Source organism: Lipophrys pholis (assembly GCF_963383615.2).
Source record: "Lipophrys pholis genome assembly, chromosome: 3".
In the NCBI taxonomy this organism is placed as follows: domain Eukaryota; kingdom Metazoa; phylum Chordata; class Actinopteri; order Blenniiformes; family Blenniidae; genus Lipophrys; species Lipophrys pholis.
The window spans coordinates 7,689,683-7,716,394 of NC_137627.1; the positions used below are offsets into that span (position 1 = coordinate 7,689,683).

Consider the following 26,712-nt stretch of genomic DNA (forward strand, 5'->3'; position numbering starts at 1 on the left):
TGGGAGCTCAGCAGCTCTTAAACATGCAAACCGTGGAGGCTCGTGGCTGCCGGCGGCAAACCGTTTTCCGCAACGTCTCCATTTCTCCCCCAGTGAGAGGAATGAAAACACCTTGGACTCTGTCGGCTCACATCTGATAACACCTGCAGGTACGCTGAGCGCATTTGGTTTTATAATGCATTTGACACTTTTGCTTTAAATATTTTAATGAATATTCAAATGTTCACTCCTGCTTTCCACTGACGCAGAGAAACAGACCTGGTATTAAAAAAAAAATTAAATAAAAAGCTTATTCAGATGAAAATTCGTCCCAAACACTTTAACGATAGAAGCACATAAATAATCTTGTTATCGCTTTTAAGAAAAATAAAGACTGTTTCTCACTGAATCCTGGCTGTGTGCTGATGCTAATGGCAGTCTTTTAGATCCTTCCTGTTCTCCAGGAAGATTGAGGGAACTGCTGAGGTCCGGCATTTGACGGCAGACATTCTGACCTGAGTCAATATTCCTCTTTAGAGTGTGATGCTAAGGACTATCAGTCTTGGCATTGGCGGTATACAGGCCGCCTCATCCAGCGGTGTCAAACATGCAAACTGTGCGCCAAAACTGGCCTGCAAGACCTTTGAATCTAGCCAGGGAACGACCCTACAAACATAAAAACAAAGTTACACATCAGTAGATCTTTTCAACAGTTCTGATTTGTCCATTGCACTGCTATGGAGATACAAGAGGACATAGCACAAATACATAAATAACTGAAACGATCAGAAAACTATCTTTTTCATTGTTACTATCTGCTGAACTGCAGATAGTAACAATGCTCACCAGCAGTGAAAGCTATTAAGCAATATCGTGAGGCTGAATGTTACGGCTTCAGAAATCCTTTGTTGAGTGAAGCTTTTTTTCACCACATCAGTTTGAAGAGAACGATTAGGGACTTTTTTTTTCCAAGTAAAAGTATTTTTCTTAAATCAAGTCTTGCAAAAACTGTACCATTCTCGGAAGAATACTTCTTTATTTATTGATCTTTGTCAGCTGAGATTTCCCTCGTTTCATTTATCGGACCAAATTTGCGATCAAGCCAGGCTCAATGTGACCAAGGGAACTAAAATGAGTTTAACGCCTTTGAAATTATGTGTCACAACTTTAATAGAAGATTCTTCTGAGCCAACTGAACTCGACATATTCCGGGGAAATTTCAAATGGTGATTTTATATTCTTATAGATAAAAACCACTGATAAGCTCATTATCAAGGGCATATTTGGAATCTGGTGATTTCATGTGGGCTGAAAATAAAGGTCTCTCTCTGTTGTATTTTCAAAGACAAGCTGTTAGAGTGAGTTTGTAAAAACATGCATAATGCAAGAGCTATAGGAGAATTAACTAAAAAAGATATATTTTTTGGGACATTTCATTGTATTTTGCACCCGAAGGTATCATTAAAGTTGGCATTACGTTGAGGTTGTTGCGATTTCCGGTAGTAATTGTTTGGTTTTGAAAAATATCGACATTTTCATGTGTGCTCTGCACCACCACAACAACAACAACAACAACAAACATTTAAATGTTAAGGTTATCATGGTACTCCTTTACCAGTCTGGCCTACTCAAGATAAAAAGTAGACTAAAGCCATTCTAATGAAATACTAGACGGCAAGCAGAAGATGTGCTATCTGAAAACAAACAGTAGAAGAGGCACCCTGGGTACACCGAGAGACTTCCCTTGACGTGTTTGACCTGACAGATGCTGAGATACTCAGGGTAGTAGAAACAGCATTTAAGTCTTCCACTCGAGTTCTTGACCCGACGCCAAACCGCTTTTTTTTTTTAAGTATGTTTTTAATTCAGTGACTTTTTTCTGGGGGGGAGGGGTCCTTCAATTTGTAATGATTCAGTGCAATAAGGCATCCTCCTCCAAAGCTTTTAAAACTGCACTTGTTAAACCTTGTGACAAAATAAACAACTAACGCCTGCAGTTTTCAGTCGTTAGAGTTAACTCCAAGTAAAATTTATAAAAAAAAAAAAAACAAGTTTAGTTTCCATTAAATGATGTCCTATGACCTTGAATAATAAATAGGGAATATTTCAGTCTCATTTCAAAGTGAAAAATAACATTGAAACAGCTTTAGTTAAAGAAGTAACTGATGCTAAACAGCATTTTCTCAACAGCAGTGAACTCATAGAGTTTGAACAGCTGAATCTGAGCACACTTCTTTACCACAGACTCAGATATCAGGTTTCTTTTCTTGTAAGTTTCCAACAAGAGATTTAGTTTAATTTGACAACTATTTCCCTCAAAAATCTACAAAGGGGTTCCTCAGGGATCAATTCTGGAGCCGTTTAGTTATTTTACATATGTACATAGTTTGTCGGTAAGGAATGTCATCAGGAGCCACTGTATCTGTATCTTTTACAACTGTGATGTAAACAACTGCTTTGTCTGTGTGGCTTGATGACACAGCACCATTACTTTCTCATTTTACATTGACTTTTGCCCTTTTTATCTTATGTGATTTCTTTGTCATATTAATAGTTTATCTTGGTATTGTGTGCGCTTTTGACTTTGTTTTGTCTGATATCTAACAGCAGGTTTTAATTATTTAAATACATTATCTTGTTTAGTTTTCTTTCTCAAGATATATTAATCCACTTCTCTATCCCTCAATGTTAATACCTTTTAAAATACCCGATTTTTCATCCATGTCTTATTTTCTGTCGTATTAAAATCATGTTCAATAGATTGATTCTGAAGATATTCCATGAATGAGAAAGGTATGGATAGAAAACAAGACGGAACATAAAACAACAACAACACACAATTTCCCTGCAGTTATAAAAGGGTATTTAAAAACAAATCTTTTCAGTGTGATGATGAGGAAGGTCATCACTGTCAAAGGTAAACACTTGCCTTTTGACACACTCACTCCACATACAAGCTTAACTAACTCATCATTTACAGTGAAGGCTGCGCTCGAGTCAAACTCCATATTGCCGACTTATCAAACACGACTGCAGAGGATAGCAAGTTGAATATCTACCCGGAGTGTCAACTCAATGACAGGAACCTTTTGGAGTTAGTCTGCTGAAAGGTTCCGTATTTCTCGTGGCACGGATCAAGTGCATCCCCCCCCCCTCCCAACAAAAAAAAAAAAATATGTCAGCACCTTTATGCAAAACAAGGTTCAAAACATTCGAGGCACTTTCAGATTACAGGTGATTGATGCAATGAGTCAGTCCTCCACTGGCCGGTGCTCACAATATTCTGCAGTCAAATGTGGTTACAGCCTCACTATGTGAAGTTGTATGCACGTTAAAATGTAAAAAAACAGTCGATGTAGTTCCCGTTGCTGTCCTTACAGAGAAATACCTGTGCTGCATTCACTTGTTTTCAAACGTCACATGTTAGTCAAGACATTTTTGCGATGCGGAGAACTGTGTTTTGAAGCTTGTATAAAGGACGGCTGAGCAATGCGCCTCCGTCATTGTCCTCTTAAGTGTTACTTTCACCGGTTTTGCTACTAAACGCTTCCATACATGAAGCACACTGTGTAAGAGAGCAGTTCCCAACCTTTGATTCCTTGACGTGTCCTCCAGATAGTCTCACTGAGAGGCTGCGGACTTTCTCTCCGAATTCTGATTTGTGAAATCCTACAGTCGGGGTTCGCAACCTGCGGCTCTGGAGCCGCATGTGGCTCTAACCGTTCTGTAGTGGCTCCTGGAAGCTTTCAGGAAACCTTGAAAATAATCATTTTTATTCATTAGCCTGACTTTTAAACTCTGACTTAAAGGACGTTTTCCTCTTGGTTACAAAAAAACCCCCAAAAAACTTTATAGGCTTAAATGGCTGAAACTGTTAAATTGCTAAACTACACAGAACCACTAGAGAATGTGAGGAAAACAACAACTAACAAACAAAAGCCAAAGAAAATAAATGACTAAGAACTTCAAAAGCAGCTAAAATGGACAAAACAACTCAAATGAAAAAAAAAAAAAGAATTCACAACACATTTCAGAAATATGGCTATATTTGATAAAACAAAACAAAAAAAAATGTAACGATGGAAGGTCTACAAAATAAAGTATAACACTTTTAGAGGTTACATATGTTTTGTAGGTCCAGACATATTTGATTTGGTGCAGAGTAGAAATCACACAATGGAGCCACTCCCACCAACACACAGACGCTGAATACATGCGCCGCTGGAAAGGGCACGCTGATCAACTGGCTCATTCATTCAACCATGCACAATCATATTTTAAAAATCAGTTAGAAACCCAAAAGATGGATATGAATGTGAGCGTATTCTTCTGTCCAGCGTGTGCCCTGCCTCTGATCAGCCGCTGGATTGCCAGCTGAAATATACTGTCTGATGTGCTTATTTCACATCCGAGCATGATGGGGGTGTCGGCTAACGGGCAGAATCTCAGAAATCTTTTTCTTCCTGCGTATTTCTCTGTTGTGTGCTCAAAGACACACAAGCCATCAGAGTTCAATAGTTTAGGTTTTAATAATGCAAATGAAAATTGCTGTAGTCCCCACCCGCAGACACCGAGGGTTGTATCAGAGCTTGGATTAGTCAAAAATCGTGTCCTACGTAACATCAGAGCCTCGGGCAGGTTTCACACACACATTAGGTGCCTGAGTGACTCAAATTAATGACAGGGATCTGGGTTAAGTCACGAAAAAGATCCTTGGGGACGAGCACGAGTGCAGAATCATCTTGCCAGAAAGTAACAAGCAAGGCAGAAAGTGTTGTCAAAGTGCAGATAATTGACCCAGAGGAGAGCAATCACAGACACTGTGTCATCAGTGCTTTAATAAGCAATTGTCAATTATCAAGGCTTCGCCTGACATTGCAAAACGCCCCCTTAAGGCCACGGCGCGGAGGATTGCTCCAAAAAAAAGGCAATTAAAAAGTAAACTACTGTGACTCAGAAATGGCTTCAAGAAATGCATAGAAAGTTTTCTTCTCTTTACATTCACTGATGAGAAGAGCTTGATTTCACTTGTTGGCATCATCTTTAGAAAGAAACATGATGAGATCTCCATGCAGGGAGGGGGATGGAGGGCTTTGAGATCAGGGCTGTTTTTTTTTTTTTTTTACTGACCTAGATCTTCTGGGTCTACAGTGCCACTGCTGAAAAGCTGTGGAAAGCCCTCCATGTAACATGTTGGGATTTATGTTCACGCTTTCTAGGGGCAAATGTCACTTCAAGCAGACACACATGTTCAAAACAAGGTCCCTCTTTAGCACAAGTAGACCGCTGGGGGCAAACGTTAGACCCAGACAGTTGGCAATCTTTGAACTCAACACTGAGCCAACTAGATCATTTATATAGTAGAGAACTCCGAAGTCTCTTTGCGTGCATACTTTCTTCTGAGGAAAATGTGTTACACAAGACCCAAGAGGGACCCCGAGCAGCTGTGTCACGAAACCTTATAGCGTTTGTACCGAGTGTGATCCTACAGCCTGCACATCAGCAGATCTCTGATTCATTTCCTTGTACCACTGATGGTGTGAAAATGTTGATTTGACACAGTAGACACAGCGCCTCGCCTCACAGGAGTAATCTCCTCCAGATTAACCCTTACATGGAAAGCTTAGGCGACCGAGTTCGGAGGTTAAGAGCGGCTTCAGCCTGCACATGAGACACATATTAAAAGGAGAACGGGCGACTGGATGCCGTTCTTTTCAGGCAGAAAAGCAAAGATGTGGAAAATCAATGCGGAGTCACTGCCATTCCCAATAGGCGTCAACAGTTGGGGGAGCTTTCCGTCAATATTTAGTTTATGTTCACGTTTGATGAGAATGTGAGGAAGAATGAGAATCGGTGAACAAAGCACAGTGTCACAACATGCTGGGAATACTGTCACAACAAAGCAGATATTTGTATGGATCTGAGAACTCAAACATTTGATTAAGCAAGCCAGCCTGCTGTCCGCAGTGCTTTCTATTGCATCTCGCTAACAGGGTATCAAAAGCATCAAATATTTTTCATGACATCGATTGATCTCGCCACAGTGAAGCTAAAAGGAATACCTCCAACAGAAGGTTTCAGGATGATGTCACCATGGGGCTGCAAAGAAGAGTTTTTTCAACCTAAATACAAATAATTTGCCACGCTTATTTATTCACTCTGACACAACTCGGGGGGGGGGGGGGGGGGGGGGGGGGGGGGGGGGGGGGCTGGTAAAAATAAATGTCCCTTCTGGTTTCGGTGGCGGGGGCCCGCCGCTATGTGTTCTGTCACAGCAGTTGTTTTGACCGCACACTGTTGCTCCACTGCAGCGTTTCTCCTCTTGTGCCATGAATGTCACGACTGCAGCCAATGGGCTCCACTAGAGGGGCGCAGGCCTTATTACGCCCCCCCCCCCCCCCCCACCCCCCCCAGTTCACCAATATCCCCTCAGCCTTTACAAAACCCAGCTCACAGAATCAGATACACTGTGTAGCTCGACAAATTACTAGCCGACAGCCTCCTACCACCCGTGCTCAAACTTCTCACATTTTAGCCCCTCGTCGTTTTTTTTTTTTTTTTTTTCCTCTCCTTTCCTCCCTCCCACTCTCCACACTCCCACCCCGTATCCAATTTGTCAGGTGGAAACTGGGTGTGAAAAATGGCTGTGTTTTTCAACAGAGCCACAGGGGTCTGAGTTGCAGTTTATCGCCGCCTGACTGACAATAAATAAGACTGATCATCAAGTTCCAACAAGATACATTTGCAAACCTCAAATTAATTACGACACACACTGAGTGATTACCACACAAGATTATTCAAACATTGCTTATCGGGAGGGGGAGGGGGAGGGGGGGGGGGGTGGCAAAGCAGTGCACTTGTGATGCAAGCGCAGGTTTTTCTCAGAAACGAGGATCTCATTTGGCTCTGCCGGAGCGCAAAGCCGGCCGTCACCTATAAGAGGAAACAGACTGACCTGGAGAGTAAACGGCTGAATATAGTAAAGACTCAGTCAATTGGATTTGGAAAGTGAAACAAATAGCTGTGGTGACCCCCCCCCCGCTGAGTTCAACAGTAACTGAGTCTGCTGACTAATTTGATCAGCAGATACCTGAATGGATGGCAAGGAATCCATTAAAGGGATTTATTATCTTTGTGCATGTGTGGGTTTAGAGGTGAGGGTGGATGCAAATTGGTGTGAGGAAAATGTGATTGTTTTCATTTTTATCCCTTTAAATGTGTCAGCAGGCTTTTTTTTTTTTTTTTTTTTTTTTTGGGAAAGCAGCATAAAAGGTCCATCCTATACACAAATGTAAAATTCTCACACTCATTAAGACTCACGAGGGTGTTCTGTGTTGTAAACACTGCATGGAAGCCAAGACAGAGAGCGACCGGAGGGAAAATCAATGTGATGGAGCGTTTTGTGTGCAGCCTATTATACCACAGGATTTCCCAGCAGTACAGTACATCCCATTTTCAGAGTTGAGGTTGAGACTGAAGGGAGGCAAAGCATTGTTGACAAAAAAAAATAAATAAATAAAAAAAATAAAATAATCCACCTTGCTTTAGATCCTGTCACAAGCACATGGCTGGGATCACGTGGTCCATGACATCTGCCCAGTAGCATCACAATAAGACTGAGTTGACAGCTTGTATTGTCTAGGAAGTGATTAAGCGGGTATGAGAGGAGACACAACATCAGACTGCGTGTGAAAAAAAAGCTTAACCCCAATGCAAGAACTGAGATTTGTGTTGATTGATCTAGACAGATAAACACATCACCTATTTACCCATGCTTGCTGCAGGCAATAGCTCCCGCAAATATTCCCAAAACACCCCTCAGGGGGTTTCTAACATCCACACAAGGATGCGCACTTCTCACTTTAGGTCTCCCCGCATCATCCTATTACGTGCCTTTGAGATAAAAGTATCTGCACCGTCCGTGACGCACTTGGCCAAATGAGGAGATTTCATGACTGAAGTTCATAAGGAAATCTCCTGATCACTACATGGGCATATAGGAACCGGGGATGTGAGAGCACACCGTTGTTACCAAGCTCATCGCTGTATCGCAGTTGCATAATCTGGATGTTTTGCCAGGACACCGTGTGCGGTTAGAGAGACAGAGAAACAAAACAAAAAAAAAAAAAAAGAAAAGTTAAAGACACCAAACTCACGATCCGAGATAGACGAACGGAATACAGAAAAAACCCAGTCGGTTCGTGCACTGCGGGGATGGAGCGCGCATCCGCACGGATGAGGCAAAGTTGGAAGCGGACTCTCACCTTATGATCGCCGTGTCGCCCTGGCGGATGGTGATGTTGTCGGTGGCCCGCTGCATATCCACACTCCGGACGGGGAATCCTGTGGGGATAAGACATAGCAGTCTGAAAAAAGAAGCCTGCAATTGCCTCCAGCACGATTTGCGTCCGACTTGCATCTTAAAAGCAAAGGAGGGACGCGCGTTTCGGCAGTTTTTATAGATCCACGGGTGGAGAAAGAGAGGAGGAAAGAAGAGTAGTTGTCCACACTTCTGGGAGGGGGGGCAAAAAAAAAATCGGTGACGCGTTTAGGTCCAAATCAGTCCGGAATGGGTGATGAGAAGGTTTCTAATACACTTTTTTTTTTCTTCCCGTCCCTGCGCTTATAGTCCAGCGGTGCGTCCGCGTAAAGAGACGGCACAGCCAACAGCGGCGATAGAGGGAGGCGAGCTTCTGCTCTCTCTCTCTCTCTCTCTCTCTCTCTCTCTCTCTCTCTCTCTCTCTCTCGCTCTCTTTCTCTCTCTCGCTCTCTCTCTCGCTCTCTCAGATTATCAGTCGTCTGACTGTGATGCGCCCCTTATTGGTTGTCAGGACAACAGCACCACCTGAGGTCCCTTCCAGTGAGACACAGGCGAGTGAGGACCGAGGTAAAGCGTGAGTCCAATCAATCAGGGGGAGATTAGATATGCAGATATAAATGAAGACAAAGCTTTATAAGAGTATGAACAAGTGGGACGCAAATCAGGAGTAGGTGAGGCACCTCCTGTCACTCAAAAAGTGAAATATCTCTGGGTGAGGTGGTGGTGTGGGTGGAGGTGGAGGTGGGTTTAAAATGGTCATTAAAAAAAACATTTAATGTAGAATAGGTCATTTTATCCAAAGATGTGTTGCTCTTGGCTCCCTCGAGGTGAAATCATGCAGAAAGACAGCGTCCCAGTAGGGGGCAACTAGACTATCATTATCATTAGCCTTCAAACAAACGGTCTGCTCACAGGTATCCATTTATCTCGAGCTGCTTTGTATTTTTCCCACTTGAGTTTTCAAGCCAAGTGTGATTTGCATTGGACTATAAACTCTCCAGTTGAAACTCCAAATCCAGCCATGATTTAAGTGTGAGACATTGTGCCACTTAGATATGGGGGGGGGGGTTGAAATCTGACATTATGGAAAAACATACAATGCTCAAAACTTACTAAATAAAAGTTTTTAACTGAGTCGTACTGAGTTTATTAAACAACAAGAACCAAAATGAAATCTTCTAAATAATTGTAGATATCAGTGACAGAGTTAAATGTACCAACAGATAATTAGGTGATATTGGCAAATTGTCCATGTTATGAATGACATGTTTATAAAAAGAAACATGCAGGAATAATTCGTAATTAGCTCTGCGAGACATCATTCTGTCTCACAGAGCTTACTTATTGGCCACTGTACCTCTGTCCTTCTCACTAAAAGACCAGTTTCCGTTATCCAAAGCTATCATTTCCATCATTGACTTATAAAAAGTCCCTCAATATTTCTGAACTATCCCGTTCCTCCCTCAAATGATATGTCTGATATTAAGACCAGGCTGTATGCACAATACCCACATTAGCAGCCTGTATTGTATATTCATGCTTTTTTTTTTTTTTTTTAGTTCATTACTACATAGATACATGTCCAAACAGTAATATCCAGAATATTGTGCAACAACTTTCACAGTTTTTCTAAAACAGTAAACTTGCTTTCACAAATGTAAATAACCTTCACTGTGAGGAAAGGTCAGTCAGCTGGAGGACAGCTGATTCTTCAAATCAGTGAACACAGGAAAGCTATACTGAGGAAAATCTCATTATTGAACTTTTTTTGTGAGTGTTATATCATCTTAGAATTTTTTTAGTACATCCTCGAGCAAGGAGGGTGGTGAGCCGTGATCTCAGTTGGCAACTCCACCCTTTTGTACTGGGTCACTTTTCTTTTTTTTTTTTTTCTCCTGCGGTCGGACACACTCACTCAGCCTTAACCCTGCATTTTAGTCATTGACGGAACCAAAAATCCTCAGTGTATATTTTTGCTTAAGTGTCACATTTAAGAATTGTGCTCGTTAGGATTTTTATTCCTTTACAAGTGGAATGAGAAGAAAAGAGAAAGGGGGAAAAAAAATAAAAACTGCAGCATAAACACTCAATCCACTGACCGTGATCTGGGCGAACCACTGTGAATAGCTCAACCAGACATAATCACCTCTCGTCTAGACTGCCATGACTGCCATGAGGCTGTAGGTTGATAGGGAATTGCATCCACTTTCAACCTAAGCAAGGACACAATTTTTTTCTTTTTTCTAAAAGTGTGCACCTTCCAATTACGTGAGAATATGAAAGCAAAACGAGCTTTTAATCTCACCACTTGCCAATCACGCGGCAGCTTAATAGGCCATGATCAGATGCTCATCTGACGATGGGTTTAATGAACTGCGGAGCAACAATTTAGGCCGTGCATTTTATTTGATTCGGAATATACATTAATACTAATGTGAATCATTGTCATTCGCGGAGCAGTGCATTCCCATTTATGCTCATCCCCGGGGGTGTTTGGTTAATAATTTAGCATCAAGTACTCTAAGCTCTTCACATGGATACAAGTACATGGCACGGTATGGATGCCATATATGAGCAACTTTAAACAGTTGTTGTGGTGTATGTACAGTGGGGAGTAATCCTGCACGGAGCAGCAGCAGTCTGACAGAGGCAATGGGGGGGGGTTAAGCTTTATTTCTAGAATCAGCAGATTTTTAAGCACTGGATCAGACACAAACAACAGTTTTACAGCTGCTGTAGCCAACTGTGACATGTGGGCTGTGCAGCTGACGTTGAAAGAAAACACTGAACAGCATATAAGCAGATATGTGAACATGTAACAGTGTGGTGATGCGGGAAGGTGCCAATATTAGTGCATCACTTAAGAACTAAAGTGATTTCAGGAAGGGATTTTTTGCAGACTCGCTCCTTTCCTTTATGCTTCTGGTGGTTTTAGCGTTCTTGAAGATTGCACATTTTATGAAAGAGCAGATGCATTAAGACCACTTAAAAAAAAAAAAAAGCACTACTGGGCTCTGAAGAGAAGAGAGGAGGAGGAGAGCCGCTCCTATGCATACAGATTTATACAGGAACGACTCCCACATGTCTTTCAGCTGTATTTTTATTTCAAAATTCCAAAAAGTCACTCGGTGAACTGTGTGTGTGTGTGCGTAATAAGTTAAAATCCTCCTTGCATGGCAGTAAATGGGGAGGCCAGAAACACAACAGCTTTAACCAGTTCCTGACAAAAGACCAGTGATCACTTGCCCATACTGAAGGGTGCGCGCACGCACACACACACGCGCGCACGCACGCACGCACGCACGCACGCACACACGCACACACACACACACACACACACAGCGCTGGGAGACAGAGGGGTGATTATCATGCTGGTGGGATGGTCTCGGTTGGGTGGTGTTGTGTTTTAAACAGCATAAGTGGTCATACATTCTCCTGCGTTGTGCACCATATAAGCTGCATAATAGACTCACAGAGAGCTCAACAGAAGATCTATTGAACCGCACAACCTGTGGTTAGCATTAAAAACTTCTCAATTGATTCCATTTGCAGACAGTTGACAGCCAAATGGATTGAGGATGCCAAAACAAGCACAAACGGTGAAGATTATTCAGTGATAAATTTGCTCCATTTGTGAAATATGCATCACAAAGTCCAGTTACGATCATGTTTTCACTTTCACGTATTGAATATAGTTCCAATTCTTCATCAGCTACACATGTCGCGGTGCTACAAAACATTACTAAAAACATTTCTTTAGGACAGTGACAGTGCTAATATGTTCTCATACAGTGAGAAGATATATAGAATAATTGCTATGTTCTATTATAAGCACCACAGTCTGTTACAGATAAATGATGAAACAGCAGCGGCAAAGGGGTGAATTAACTTCTTTGAGGGGATAGCGGAACATGATCTATTATTCAAGTCTGTGGTTCAGCTTAAAAAGGTGATAGTGAGAAACGCCCCAAGAAGCAGTTTTATTGAAATACACCAGAGACTAATGAAACATAACGAGAATTCATGTCCCTGTTTCTTCACATTGGGCGACGGGGCGAGCAGAAGGCATTGTGTAGTGGGTTTCGCTGATGGTGAGGCTTCTTTTCATTTTGCTTTCAGAGCATCAGCTATTTGGTTTACTTTTTCTGTGTATCTTTCCAAATATTTCTTATCGGTCGGACAGATCAGACTCAATGCACCAGACTTGTGGTGCAGAGTGGTATTGCAAGTAGTGGGTAGCACTGTAGCTCTGCGACGCACTGGCAATCTGTCTAGGGTGTACGCTCCTTCAGCCACAGTCAGCATGGACCAGCTTCAACCCCCTAAGCTGGATGAACCAGTGAATGAAAGAACCGATCCTTTAGTGTGGGGTTTGCATGTTTTCCATGTGTCTGTTTGGGGGCTTTCTTCCCAGATGCCCGACCCAGTACCATATGTAACAGGGTCAATAGCATATACAGTATATATGTATTATATTGGGCTGATATTAAATGTGTTTCCCACCCCTGATCTAGCCGTTCAGGGGCTGAAGCAGTGTCCACTAGGGTGTAGTTTGTATCATCACCGCATAAAAGGACATCATCTCCAAAGAGAAGCTTTTTTTGTCACTCTATCAACACAACGCAGAGCTCAACCTAGACCAGCTCCACGCTGTCAGGATACAACAAGGTTCAGATGACTGGATGGATGAATGGTAATTCCTGAATACTTATCTGACCGTCAGTGGTTGTTGTAAAAACCCACAAATGTGTCTGACATCTGTTAGTGAGACATGACCGCCTTTTTTTTGTTTGTTTGTTTTGTTTTTTGGGAAGCAAGGTCTGTATCAAGGAGCAGCCATGATGGAATTGGTTTTATGAACACACATTATAAGGTGTACTGACTTCCTTCCCATCTCATTAGTTATAATGACCCCAGCAGAGTGAAACTGCACAGCCCGGCTGATCAAAGTAGAAGAGCTTATAGCAGAAGAAAGAAACAGTAATGTACAACGCTGATGGAAAGACAGAAGCTCCATGCTTAATATCAATTTCACGTGCTTTACTGCAATGGCGTTTATTCAGAATGTGCGAAACATTAAACATTTTTTTTTTTTTTGTTTTTTAACGAACAAAAACAAAAACAGCAGGAGTCTTGAGTTTGTACCTTCTTAAAGAGGAGTATATTTGAATTGTAAAAGCAGGAATATAGAATTTCACAGTCTGCGTGCAGAAGCCAACTATAATTATAATCAAACTATGATTTAATACATCCATGAAATCTGAGGCCCAGCTCAATCAGAATCACTTTATTTATCCCTGGAGGAAATTCAGAACAGCATTCTTGTGAAAAATCTGTGGCTCTTGCATTATCAATAAGTGTACCCTATATTCGGCTTTCATGCTGTGTTAAAAATGTATGCCTTTTCAGGTGATTATGCATAAGATTAGAACATCATTGCTGGCTGAAAGAATTTGCCTTACGGTCATCGTGGAGTAAACTGCAGGCACCAACACACTGCATATTTTCACCCACTGTTCTTGAAACTGTTGGCTCTTGTCAGACAAAATCAGTGCTCAGAAATCAAGAAACGCTGAAGTGCTCTGGGGATTTCAAAACATGGAACTGTTAAAGAAAACCAAAAAATAATATATATATGCAGCATTTTTTCTAAAAATTCAGATTAGAAATTGAAAACTGTGAATTCATGTTTGTCTTGGTTGATGAAAGTGATAATCCCTCTATCGCCCCGTTTGCATGGCAGTGTTTCAAATGCACGGTTTTCATTTCAGAAAAAGTTTTCTATGTACACATTTTTAAAACAATGTTTGTTTACACAGAAACACTGACACTAACTATGTAGTTTGCATGTTGGTCCATGAGTTGGTGTGGTTTATTTTTTGGAATGCCAGCACACGCTTAAGACAATATCTTATCGACATTACCAATGGCGAGTAATCAGACATTCGTACGGACGGACAATGAAGTCAGATTGTTATTCCAGGTGACTCTCCACTAAATCAAACTACCAAGTCCCAGGAGAATATGGACTGGGCGTCATGCTACTCTGGAGGCCGCCATTTTTTATTGTCCATCTTCACACACATGTGCAGAAGAACTATTTACTATGGCTGTGGGTGCACACACACACAGCAGCACTATTTACATAAAGTTGCATTTTAGGCGGCTCCGGACATCGTTGTCGTGTGAACGGACACCCGAACCCGGGCTTCAGTCTTCTTTTTAAGACTTATTGTATTGTGTTCACGTTTCGCTTGTTCTTCCAATTGTCATTAAAGGTCTTTGAATTTTATGAAGCTGCATCAAATGCGGAATACAAATCAAGTCTCACAGATTTATATAATCTGAAATTAATCTGAAACCAAGATGAAATTTTACCTTGTGAATATGATGGCATTGTCATCAAAAGCTATTCTGTGCTTTGATTCACTCTTTTTTTGTTTGCAACCCCCCCCCCCCCCAAAAAAAAGTGTCTAACTATGGAAGTTAATCATTTCAATGAATAATTAAAATAGCTGGAGCCCTGGCAGCTCACGATATCTGTAGAGTTTGTCCCCACCCCGTCACTTCTATTGGATTGTATAATGAAAAATGATTTCAGTGCAGCTTTAGAAGCTGTTCATACAGCACCTGGCTATCGTTTTAGGATGGATGTAATGTAGGATTATCTGTCAATCAACAAAGCTGCAGATCCGTCAAATATCACTTTAAACATGTATAGAAGACTGATAAGTTACGGGAATGTTTTGTGAGACCACGCTGAACCTTGACCGCCATAATCAAATAAGTTCAGATAAATACGTGTAACACAGTTGGAGGAATTCCCTCAAGGCTTTACAGACTTATTGGGTTCACAAAAGTGGGTCAAACGCAAGGTCACAGTCACCTTCGGCAAAAAAAAAGAATCTGATCAATTTATCTTTAAGTGAGAATGAGCGTGTGCGAAATTTGAAGAAATGTCCTCAAGGCAAAGCTGCTATATTACATTAAGGAGAATGGTTCAGATAGATGGACCGGCCACAAGAAGACAGGCTGCCTCAGGCTTTTGGCAGCCGCCCACTAAAGTCGGGAAAAAAAGAAAAAGAAAAGGTGAATCTGGACTTTAAAGAGAGTTTACCTGCCGTACGCAGAGCAATAGTTTTCTACTTTAGTTTTCTACTATAAAACACACAAGAGAGCTGGAGAAGAAACACGCTAGTGTATCATCCAGGTTTTTTTTTTTTTTTTTTTTTTTTTTTCTTTTAAGTTTTGAGCCACACACACACGCTAAAAGTGAAGCAGCATTGCCACGATCACACTGACAGATAAATTACTGTTGTAGTTTTTCACATTGACTGGTCCATTGTGCCTACAGCGACATGATTTCACGATGCCAAATTAACCTTCAGTGAGGGCAGCGTGGTGACTGGCATGAACAACCGGGCGGCTGGCAAACGGCTCCAGATCACATACGCCGGCTGAAAGCGTTGTTTGTTTCAAAAAGTGTACAAACAGGACACTAATTGTGTGTCCAATTACACACAAACAACAGAGAGAGGAATCACAGTTTCAGGCAGAGAAAATGTGCTTTGTGTGAGCAAAACAAGCAAAAAAATAAATATATATATATATATTTTTGTTAAAGTGGATCTCTAAAAATAGTCACAGAACATAGGTTGACGCAGGTAGGCATCAGACACGGCATTTCACAAAGTCTGTTAAACTGCTGTCAAATCAAATCTCACGCTGAGTGCAAATGGAAGTCTGTCCCCTGAATAGTGTCCGCGGACGGGAGACACGGTAGGCCGGGACCAAGTGAAGGAGAAGAAGGAGTAAAGTGTTCACATCCAAACGGACGAACCTGCAATTTCAGGTTAATATTTCCGGCCCGAGTCAAATCTGATCTGACTCCACTTCGGTTGTTGTTGGTGGCAACATGCATAATTTGATTTACTGGAAAAACCGCGAGCGGGAAAGGTCAAAAACAAAGCTCACAGCAGTGCAAGGGGAGTGGAGAGCACTCTGCTGAAGAGCCTCCGCACCTGCAGCTGCATCAGAGCTCAGAGAATACCTGCGTCTACCGCAGGAAAAAAAAAAAAAAAAAGGTTGAGCTTCCAGCCAAAACAATGACTGGAGTTTGTCTTGAGTTTCTCACTAAATTCCTCAGATCGTTACAGATTTCAAATTTGATTTCACATCTCAAACGTTTCTCCGTATTTTTGCACCAGAATCTATCATTAACATTGGCTTTATATTGAGGTTGTAGTCACTTTTGGTCGTAGTTATTTGGTTTTGTTTTAAAAATATATAATTTCCTCACATGCGCTACAACAAAGAAAAGCTTTAAAGTTTAAATTTAAAGGTTATTATGGCACTGTTATACCGGGCCAGTCCCCGTGTTTATGAACACCCCTGGTTTAGGGTAACCCTTTTACACACATACACGACATATAACGATTTGCAAAATTAAGTTTTCCTGCATGCATGAATTCACTAGTTTATTTTCATCATAAACTAGTAATAACCCATCTTCATTTTTAATTATTTTTTTTTAAGGCTTTTGCTTGATTGCAAAAATAAAAAGATAATATTACGCTGAAGTAAGTTTTTGAAAAGAAAAATAAACCAGGATGTTAAACTAGGTGTAACAGGTGAGCAACATAACTGTAACATAAATATTAAAACATCCAACATATATGTCCAATATAACGTTAAATGGATCAAGACTTACACACTAATGATGATAAATCCATCATTTATCAAGAGACCTTGATGAATATCATTAACAGTGTTTTTTTTTCCTTCTTCATCACAAAACACAGCGATTATTTCTAAATTAAAATCTAAAATTCAAATTTTCGAGGTTAGACTAAAATCTTCCATCTTGTAGTAAGTTTACTATTGAAAATCATCATCATCACAGCGCATTTTACAGTTAATTGAGCAGTGAAAAAACAAACAAAAAAAAACCCCATTCATTTCAGTTTGCTTGGTGTTAATTAAATCAGAAATGATCTTCCATGATGAAATAAATAGATAAAATAAAGACATTTAGTGCTTGTTATGGATTTTCAGCACTCCGCTCGCTCCCCGGAGTGCTTCTCAGTTCATGTTAGTGGATGATGGGAAAAAAAAAAAAGAAGAAGAAAAAAAGCTGGTATTACAAGAAACAAACAGAAATTAATTGGTTTATTTATCTTAAACAGCTTATTTGTTGCATTTATTTTCCAATCAGTCATTTTACTGAAGTCAGCGTTTGGATGTATTTCTATACCTGTATCGTTTTGGGGAAAAAAAAACCCAAAACAGAAACAAAACTATTTTTGTGTGAATCATCCAACAATATGGATTATGATCTTTGGAACCCAAATCAATACTGGCTTATGAAACACAAACAACGCAACGGTTTCAAAAAGAGCGTGGCTCTATAATGGGATTCTGATTCAACGTCCACCTCCAGTTCACACGGTCTAACCTCTGCATGAAAACAAATGGCGTTCGTGTCTGTCGCCTGCTGTCGAAGATCAATGGGGAGGGAGTCTCCTCTCCAATTCCCCTTTTTTTTTCTTGAGATTCGTGCCAACCTACAGTAGGTTGCATTTATATACGTGCTATATTGTAAATAGGTGTGTAAACAGGACCAACAAATAAATAAATAAATAAATAAATAAATACTGAGACGAGATACAACGAGAAGGAGGTTTCCTCTTTTTATGGGAAAGAAGTGTTTGCATAATTTGCCCTGGCATTCCTATCAAAACCTGAGTCTTGGCAGCAAAATCCATGATACAATGGAAAAAGGATACCGGCAACGTAGTCAGCAGTGTGCTACATCACCCCCTTCTCCCCACACACACACACACACATACACACACACACACACACACACACACACACACACACACACACACACACACACACACACACACACACACACACACACACACACACACACACACACACACACACACACACACACACACACACACACACACACACACACACACACACACACACACACACACACACACACACACACACACACACACACACACACAAGAATAACACACCTTGGCCTGCAGCCTCATGCTCTCCATCGCTTTTAGTCTGCGTCAGCGAAACACCAAATAAGGCAGAACTCTGGTTCAAAGCTTGTTGTGTTGTAGACAACATGCTAAAGAGACAGTTTGACATTAACTTAGGAAGCACGTCATGATAATTCAGCATTTCTATTTGTTTTTTTGTCTTTCATACTCGAGTTAAATATATGCTTCACAGTACTCCAGCTGATAAGACCAATATCTGAATATATATGTATTAAATACAGCAGGTGCACACTGAATTTAGAATTAAGAGGAGCATCCTTTTATTTTTGGTATCCCTTTGCAGGAAGAAGCTATTTTATACTGCTACAGTGCATTTGTTGCAAGCACCTAGAAGACGACACAAGCAGATGCCTCGCAGCAACACTGGTCTAAAAGCAAATCAAACAGACAAAGACTAATATTTTCATCCATGCATTAGATGTGTGGTTGTTAGATCCATAGGCCAGCATCGATCCCAGTGTAACGCAGTGTGTTTCCACCTGACGTTTTGCATCCTGTCCTGTGTGCCTGCATCCGCGAGTGTGTTTTTGCTAAGTATTATCTCGCCAAGGGGAATGCAGTTTTCTTTTGGGTTTTCCTTTTCGCCTCAAACTTTCCATCGATATGTGCTTTGCCAAAAGCTGTTATGGTCCCAAGCCGCACTTCAAATATCTCATGCAGCCTCACAAACGGCACAGACCACATATTTGAAAATGCAAAGGTAAAACCACAAGCATTTCATTAATGGCCGTGGGGTTTCTCTGCAAATAGGGTTGAATGTTATTTATCCATCACTGTGAACTTTTTCATTAAGGTTTTTTTTTTTTTCCTGAAAGTTAAAAGTGACCTGCCTGTTGTTGTTTTTTTGTCTGCACAGGGTTTCCAAACCAACATCATTATCCATAGCTGAACTGAGGCAGCTCGCATTGTTTCCAGCTCATTCACACCGAGCAATGACTTCTGACTTTGAGTTGGCTCATTTCATTCTGAGCTGCACTATAAAATGTGATGGTCAGCAGAAGTCTGAATACCATCCTGCGACAAAGGCTGCATCCCACACAGTGATGCAGTATGGATTTATTTGGCACCAATTGAGCCGGAGCGCAATCATACAATTGTAAATTTCTGAGACTAGTGTGTGTGTTTTTGGTTTGTTTTTTTTTGCAAGTAAGATCTCACGTCCACTGTTTGAAGTGAAGTACAACCGATCAGCAGTTTAACTTGTCTGTCCGCAGATTCTGTCAAGGTCTATCCAGGCTCATGTATTAAACAGCATGTTGAAGAGATGCAATTGAAAGTTTGCCGAGTAAGTACAATCTGGTATGTTAGAGTTACATATTTTAAGGCAAACTCACTCGAGACGTGGGCTACGGCGGTCACTGTCTTCTCATTGGAGGTCAGCAGCAATAGAGAGTAGCACATAAAAATCAATATGTATTCCTCAAAATGTCTTTGTTTTTTAAATTTAAATATTGTACAATAATACAAAACTACAAATAATAGGTGCACTTACTTTTACTCGTTCTTAAAAATACCCAATTGAAGCTTCCCTATGCGCTTACAAATAAACTCGAATGTGTGCTGCTCATATTTTCTACAAAATACACCAAAAATAGGTATATTATTTTCATTAATCTCGTGTCCATTTCAATATATATATATTGTGTGTGATCCAAGTTTGAAGAAGGTCCCTGAAGGGGTTTGGATGACATGACAATGGGGTTGAAATAAGTTAGTGGGATTCCATGGACAGATGGACAAGCCTTTGTCCTCAGGCTGTAGCCAGATGGTGGTAAAGCAACATCATTCCAGTAAGTTAATGCGAGCAGCATACAGTACTGTTTCAGAAAGATGAAGTTCTTAAGTGTCGTGTTTTAAATCCTCTACATCTTGTTTTTTTTTTTTTTCCCCATCTGAATTCTGCCCATTTTCACTTGGCCTCTCCCACGCTCATACACACGCCCTTTCAAGAACTTTTCATCACAAATGGGACCTTGAATGAAATTCAAAACTAAAAATTAAAAACACTGAAAAAATTAAAAAATTCCCAAAGAAAACCAGTAAAAAAAAAAAAAAAAAAAAAAAGAAGAAATTAGGCAAGACCTAAGAATCAGCTCAAGAAAATTAAAAATAAATAATTCTTTGAATAAATCATGTGCAAATGAAACTGTTGGGAGTCCATCTGAGGATGTGCTATTCAGTACAATGCCAGCAGGATATTGGGCGAGTCCTTAAATAAAGACACACTATTTGCTTTTCAGATTTACATTGTACAAGTAAAATGACCTGTGAAGATATTTGTCAAAGATAATCCTCCGTGTGCCCTATAGGAAACCAGGAAAGCTAAATAAGGTTTGTATATTCTAATCTAAATGTTTTCAAACACACAAGTGAATCAGCCTCACTCCACGGTGGCACATACAGTATGGACCATGATGGAAAAAAAGAGAGGGCAAGTACATCTACCTTGGGTCAATTGGCAATGCAAATGCTGTCGGTTCTTCAGAAAGATAAGTCTGAAATCCAGTGAGTCGGCGTGGAAAGGTGTGAGCTCAGCTTTCAGCATCGGTACATTATCCAGCTCGGCTCCAGTCGACGCGCTGTCTCTACCCGCCCGCACAACATCTCCTAAATCTCCTTGCAAAAAGAATTGCTCTGAGTTGGCCCTGAGGGTCATCCCTTCTCTTACTATTCAGTTCTATTAGAGAGTTCAGACTCAGGGAGACCTTGCCAGGGAGGATTGGTTTAGCTGCAGATGTAACGTTCAAGGTGAAAACCAACGAAGTAACAAGATGAATTCTTTGCAAAAGTACAAGGATGTACCCCCTGAGAGATCGAAGAAGCTTGTCCTTGCCTGCAAAAAGCAACTCTATGAGCCGATGGAAGAGTTGGTTTTACTCAAACTGCCCCGTACACTTAAGTTGTTCTTCATCAGCTGAATTATGGGATGCATTTCAAGACTTGATGGATGACTAATTGAGCGTTTTGGAGCCTGAGCTGGTATACACAGCCGACGACTCTGAGGACTGTCTTTAAAAATTTAAAATAACAGTGTGAAATTGCTTGATTCCTACATTTTTGTTTTGTTCCATTTGGTGAAGTGGAGGGACATTCTGCCATCAATTATTCACAATCACCCACTGATTCTCATACCGCTTCATTTCTCCAATGTCATATTACTGGTCTGTGGTCTAGAACAAAAAACAGGTGAGTGACAAAGAAAGCATTAATGTCATCTCTATGAATGTGTTTCGTACGACAGCAACTAGTTTAAATGATTTATTTTATTTCATCTGTAGATTGGATATCATATAGTGAAAAGGTTTCTGTCAAAAATAATAATAATAATAATAAAAAAAGCAAGTTTCTGGTTAATACTACCCATATTTAGCTCATATTTCTCCTTTGCCTTTAGTTCTAAGCAGACCTGTTCACGGAGCCAAAAACACAAGACTTGGGTGTCACACTCTCATCATTAGTGTCCGTACCAAAACCCTGGATGCAATTGTAAAGATTTGAAAATGTGATAATTGGGTATGGACCGACATGGTGCTTATGTTGTTAGCTTTGTCACCTCACAGCGGAAAGCTGGAGGTTTGATTTTGGACTGGGAGCTTTCTGTGAGATGTTTGCCTGTGCAAGATTTTTATTTTATTTTTTTTAATCCCTCCCAACATCCAGACATGCTTTTTGGCTTAATAAATTACTCTAAATTGTGTGAGGTGCACATTACTGAATGACTTTGCGTTTTCCCTGTAATTTGCCCGATGACAGGCTGGGATAAGCTCCAGCTCCCTGCTACTCTTTATTGAATAAAACAGGTACAGAGTAAATATGGCTGATTCTACAAAAATTGCAATATATGTACGAGGCAAACAATAATGTAAAAATGACTAATTCTGTAATAACTGTCAATAATGTGATCATTTTGGCCATCTTGAATGTAATTCAACCAATAATGTAGTAACGTGCCAATATTGCAATACATAGTAAAACGTTTTATTTACAACCATCATTGAAAGGAAATACGTAAAAAATAATGAATATAGCCACTATTCCACCTTTCCTGTAATTGAGAAGCAAACTGCGCAAAAACAACAAAGAAAAGTTATATTTCCAACAAAATGTCGTCTTGCTTGTGTATTGTTGTCATGTTATCAACAGATGGAATTATTGCAAGTATTTTTTAAACAGAACCTTTTTCATTTATTACAAAAATGCACTATTGGCAAGTTAGGACATTGTTGTCTTTTACCTTGATAAAGTAAAACTTTATGTCATTATTGGTCGTCACATACGGTTTAGTATCCTTTCAGTTGAGGGGCCACATACCAATTCAATTCCAAGTGGGCTGAATGAATAAAATCAAAAGCATCTTCATTTTAGTGCAAAACAACACACCGTGTTACGGTAAGGCTATGATGCTACTGCTATTTTGCCAGCAGCGAAGTCGCAAGCTTTTGCTGCTGTATCACTGATCTATTTGTTTGACACTTTGCAGCTATTGGCTGTTCAGTATTGCATTCCGTTTCCCTCCTGTTACAAAACAGTCTGATACCTAAAGAAAACAATTAGGAAGAGCAGGTACCTTTATTGAACAAAAAACAAAAAAATGCAGTTAATTGCCTCCTTTTGTCCAAGCAGGTTGGGTTGGAACCAGTTGTGGGCTGCTTTTAGACTCAGATTAACCTTCAACAAAATGCTTTTGGATGAGGGAGAAAACCAGAGGACCTCCAGATGACTTGATTGTTGATATTAATCTTAATTGTTTCATTAAATACACGTTGTGTATTTTTTGTATACTACGTTTTTAGAGGGAATCACAGGTGTGCAACCTGAAGGAGATGTACTTTCCATGCATATTTTCACAACCACCAAAACATGCTCTTCTTAATGCAGGACGTTAAACTGCAATATATGAATTGCCTTTTTTTTTTGCTCCCTTTCTTTAAACCTCTTAGTACAAGCCAAATAAAATTACACTTGATGACTGTAATTCAACACTGTGATAAACATAATTATATTCCCAGATTGGATATTTGTGTTTTTATTGCACAGCGCGCCACGTCCCGCTGAAACAAGCTGTCAAACACACTGGTGTATGGGCTATTCGCTGGCAACGTGTTAAAACTTGATGAATTTATTGGGGGGGGGGGGGGGGGGGGGGGGGGGGGCTCCACGTGAAGTCATTTTGGAGGGAATCTGAGAAAATTCTGCTTTCCTCTTACAGGGACCCCCGCTGAGACGGATGCATGTATCGATCTCGCAGTAGCCCCGGGCATGTCTTTGAAAAGGCACCTGAAATAACTCGTATAGTTTAACGGTTCCTTTAATAGTGCCGGCAGGAAGGCGAAGCATGTGATAACTAGGTCAAAATCCTGTCAGAAGGAACATCTGAATGTTGCCTTTATTCAGCCAACACCCCGTCGCTGATAATGACTTCTGCCTCATATAGTATGTGTAGAATAGGATGATCTGCACCTTCTACCTGCCGAGTGGTGAAGTGAGGATAAATAAACACAACAACCAGAGGAAAGCACGTTCCCGCACTGTTGTCGTCCACCAAATTCTGACAGCAGAGCAGCACCATTAGGAGCTAAAAAGCCTGCTAAATTGCATGTGATTGGAAAGGCCAAGAGCATGTGCTAAGAAGGATTTAACCCATGAGTGAGTGTGTAAAATTGCTGAAAGCCCACTCGTAAGGAGTCCTCTGGAAGCTTCACCAAATTCACAAATGTAAAACAAAGTGAGCAAGCGCGAGACGAGCAAAAAAACTGAAATAGCTGTTTCTCCTAGCAGTCCAGCGTGCCTCTGCACCTTATCTCTCCTCCCACCATTCACGTCCTATGCCATCCATTTCCCGTCCTCTGTCTCACATCCACAGATGAATAATGTAGACTGGCTCATTGTTTAGTTTTAAGGGAGCCGTTCCCTGGATGAGGCTTTCTCTGAGGACTGGAGAGCCACAGGCCTATCCCCAGGCCCTCCCCGTCTAATCTGCATCCCCCCCCCTCTGTTCTCTTAATTAGGTGACTGTGGACAAGAAGGCACAGTAATTGCATTCAGTTGTTGCCGATTCCTCATGTTATTTCTCCCTCGCAAGAAATCTTGAGCTCTATTTTTATGCCCACATTCCTCTCTCTTCCTACATCTTTTTATCTTCATCATCTCCATTATTTCCCTTCATTTGCTCATTGTCATCATGAACACATGCTTTAATCAACACCGTTTAAAGTCTGAAACAGAGGTGATGGATGGAGGTAATACGGCAGATTTAAAATAATTAGGAGAGAAGGAGATGCCACAAGCTAGGGAAATCAACAACACCCTAAAATAAAAACCATGAATGACTCATTGCTTAGTAGGTGTTCCAAGAGAAACTACACAAGCCATACGTTTTTAAATAATGGCCTTTTTTTTTTCTCATATCTAATATTATGTATGACACAAGGCTCCTCAAAATATGAATCTCTAGCTTATCTCTCTGTGGTGGGTAAAATATGAACAATATATATAGGAACCAGCTCTAGCACCATCCAAGAAGTTTAAATACAACTCTCTGGTGTGTTTACATGTGCATTTCAGCAACATTAGGCAAACGTTCTTCCAGAAACCCATTCGCTGTATCAACATCCCAGCACCTCCTATATAGCCCTGCGGTCATGCTCAGATATGGTGCCAAAGAAATAAGTTCCTGTTCTCATACTTAAACAGTGAAAAGACGTGGCTGACTGCTTAAGGATAATAAAATATCCCACAAATTCACTTTTTTTTTATGACCTTTGGGAATACGTAGTTCATGAGATGAAAGCGCAGGAGGAAATCAGCGGATTGGGAAGATTGGAGGTAATTGGACGGTTCAAACACACTGTTCATGTTCTGTGCGAAAACAAAGGTCAAGTTTAACTCCTACCCCCCCCGATGCACAATTCCTATATATGTTTAAAGATTCCTGAAAATATATCATTACTTCTGTGGTGTACTTTCTTTATGAGCAGTTATACTATAAACACAACACACAAGATCCTTTTTTGGCAACGCACTTTAGCTGAGCCCCGTGTCTCTGCTCACTTTTTGGTGTTAAGATCAGTCGCACTTTTTACTTTGAGTCCCCGATGACGCAAGAACGTTTTCACGCGAAAGCGGAAAATCTTCATCGGTGTCCGTTTACACGCTAATGGTACTGGAAGCCACGGGGAACGCAACTTTTTGAAAACGGCCCCCAAGGTGGAATGTTTAGAAAACACTCCAAATCTGTCTCTGTAAAAACAAGGAAAATACAACTAAATGTACTGTAGGTGGAATAAAGGTGAAATAAATATATGATAAAATCATAAATGATAAAGTTGGCTTTAGAGAAAATCCCTAATTAGGGTAACGGCTGCAGACTATATATAAAGCCTTAACAGGTATTCATATTCATTTGTAAAGGTGAAAAAAAAACCTCAAGAAGACTAACATTCAACCCCAAATTTTAAATTGTCCCAAAAAGTGTGGTCAGGGTTAAGCTCTATGAGAAAAGAGATCATAAAACAAGAAGACATTATGAAAGAAAAAAAAAAAAAAAAAAAAAAGGGGGGGGCATGTTTTTGCATTGATTTCAGGAGAATTAATATTCCTTTTGCCTCATAGAGACTTCATGTGTTATTCATTTAAAGTATGTTTCAGTGACCACTCAACTAATGTGGTTCAAGTAGTTCATGATTTATTCATTAAGCTCGCTTTATTCATAATTATGCAACATCTTTCTCCAGTTTTACCAATTTCACAAAGTTTCTTTTCAGCACTCTCTATGAGTGCCCGTTGACGCCGTTTGCTTTGACGTGATTTTGAGTTATAACCAATATGTTTGATAATAATAAAGATTTATTGTTTGACAAGGTATTAAACTTCACAAGATTGAGCTTTCAATAAAAAAGAAAATGATTGGTAGTTTTACAAGACGTATCTGCAAAGCCGATGAAGATGCAACTCTGATCAAAAACTGCCTGAAACCTTATAAAGTAAAAAAAAAAATAAAAAAAAAATAAAAATAATACACTTTCTTTCTTTTGCTTCCAATACACAGCAACAGCCTTGATAAACTCAGACATCACAATGTGAACGTTACTGGATTATAAATTCAGAGGTGCATTTCACATTGCCTGAAATCATATTGGGATTCTGTGCTTGATTTGCTGCCGCGGCCATGTTGGCCTTGGCATGGTGCAAAGTGACATTTTTCTCCTCAGAGCGCTGTCCCAGTTCATAGGCTGCCTTTTGTTAAAGTTCACACTCCCAAGATGAAACGTGTCCCCATGCAATGACGAGGCAGCCTCACTCCAAAGCCTCACTCCAACCGAGCCCAAA

At 40.5% G+C, this 26,712-nt stretch overlaps 1 protein-coding gene across 2 annotated transcripts in view; it reads right to left on the reverse strand.

Annotated features, from left to right (window-relative positions):
- The window catches only part of lsamp (limbic system associated membrane protein), a 505,434-nt gene that overhangs the window by 226,321 nt on the left and 252,401 nt on the right, over positions 1 to 26,712 (reverse strand). The window contains exon 2 of one of the 2 annotated variants that reach the window (XM_080459958.1): positions 8,244 to 8,322. In XM_080459958.1, the coding sequence (XP_080316084.1) occupies positions 8,244 to 8,322 (79 nt within the window). Of the gene's footprint in view, positions 1 to 8,243; positions 8,781 to 26,712 lie in introns of those variants that run through there. The other variant, XM_080459959.1, reaches the window with a different exon arrangement.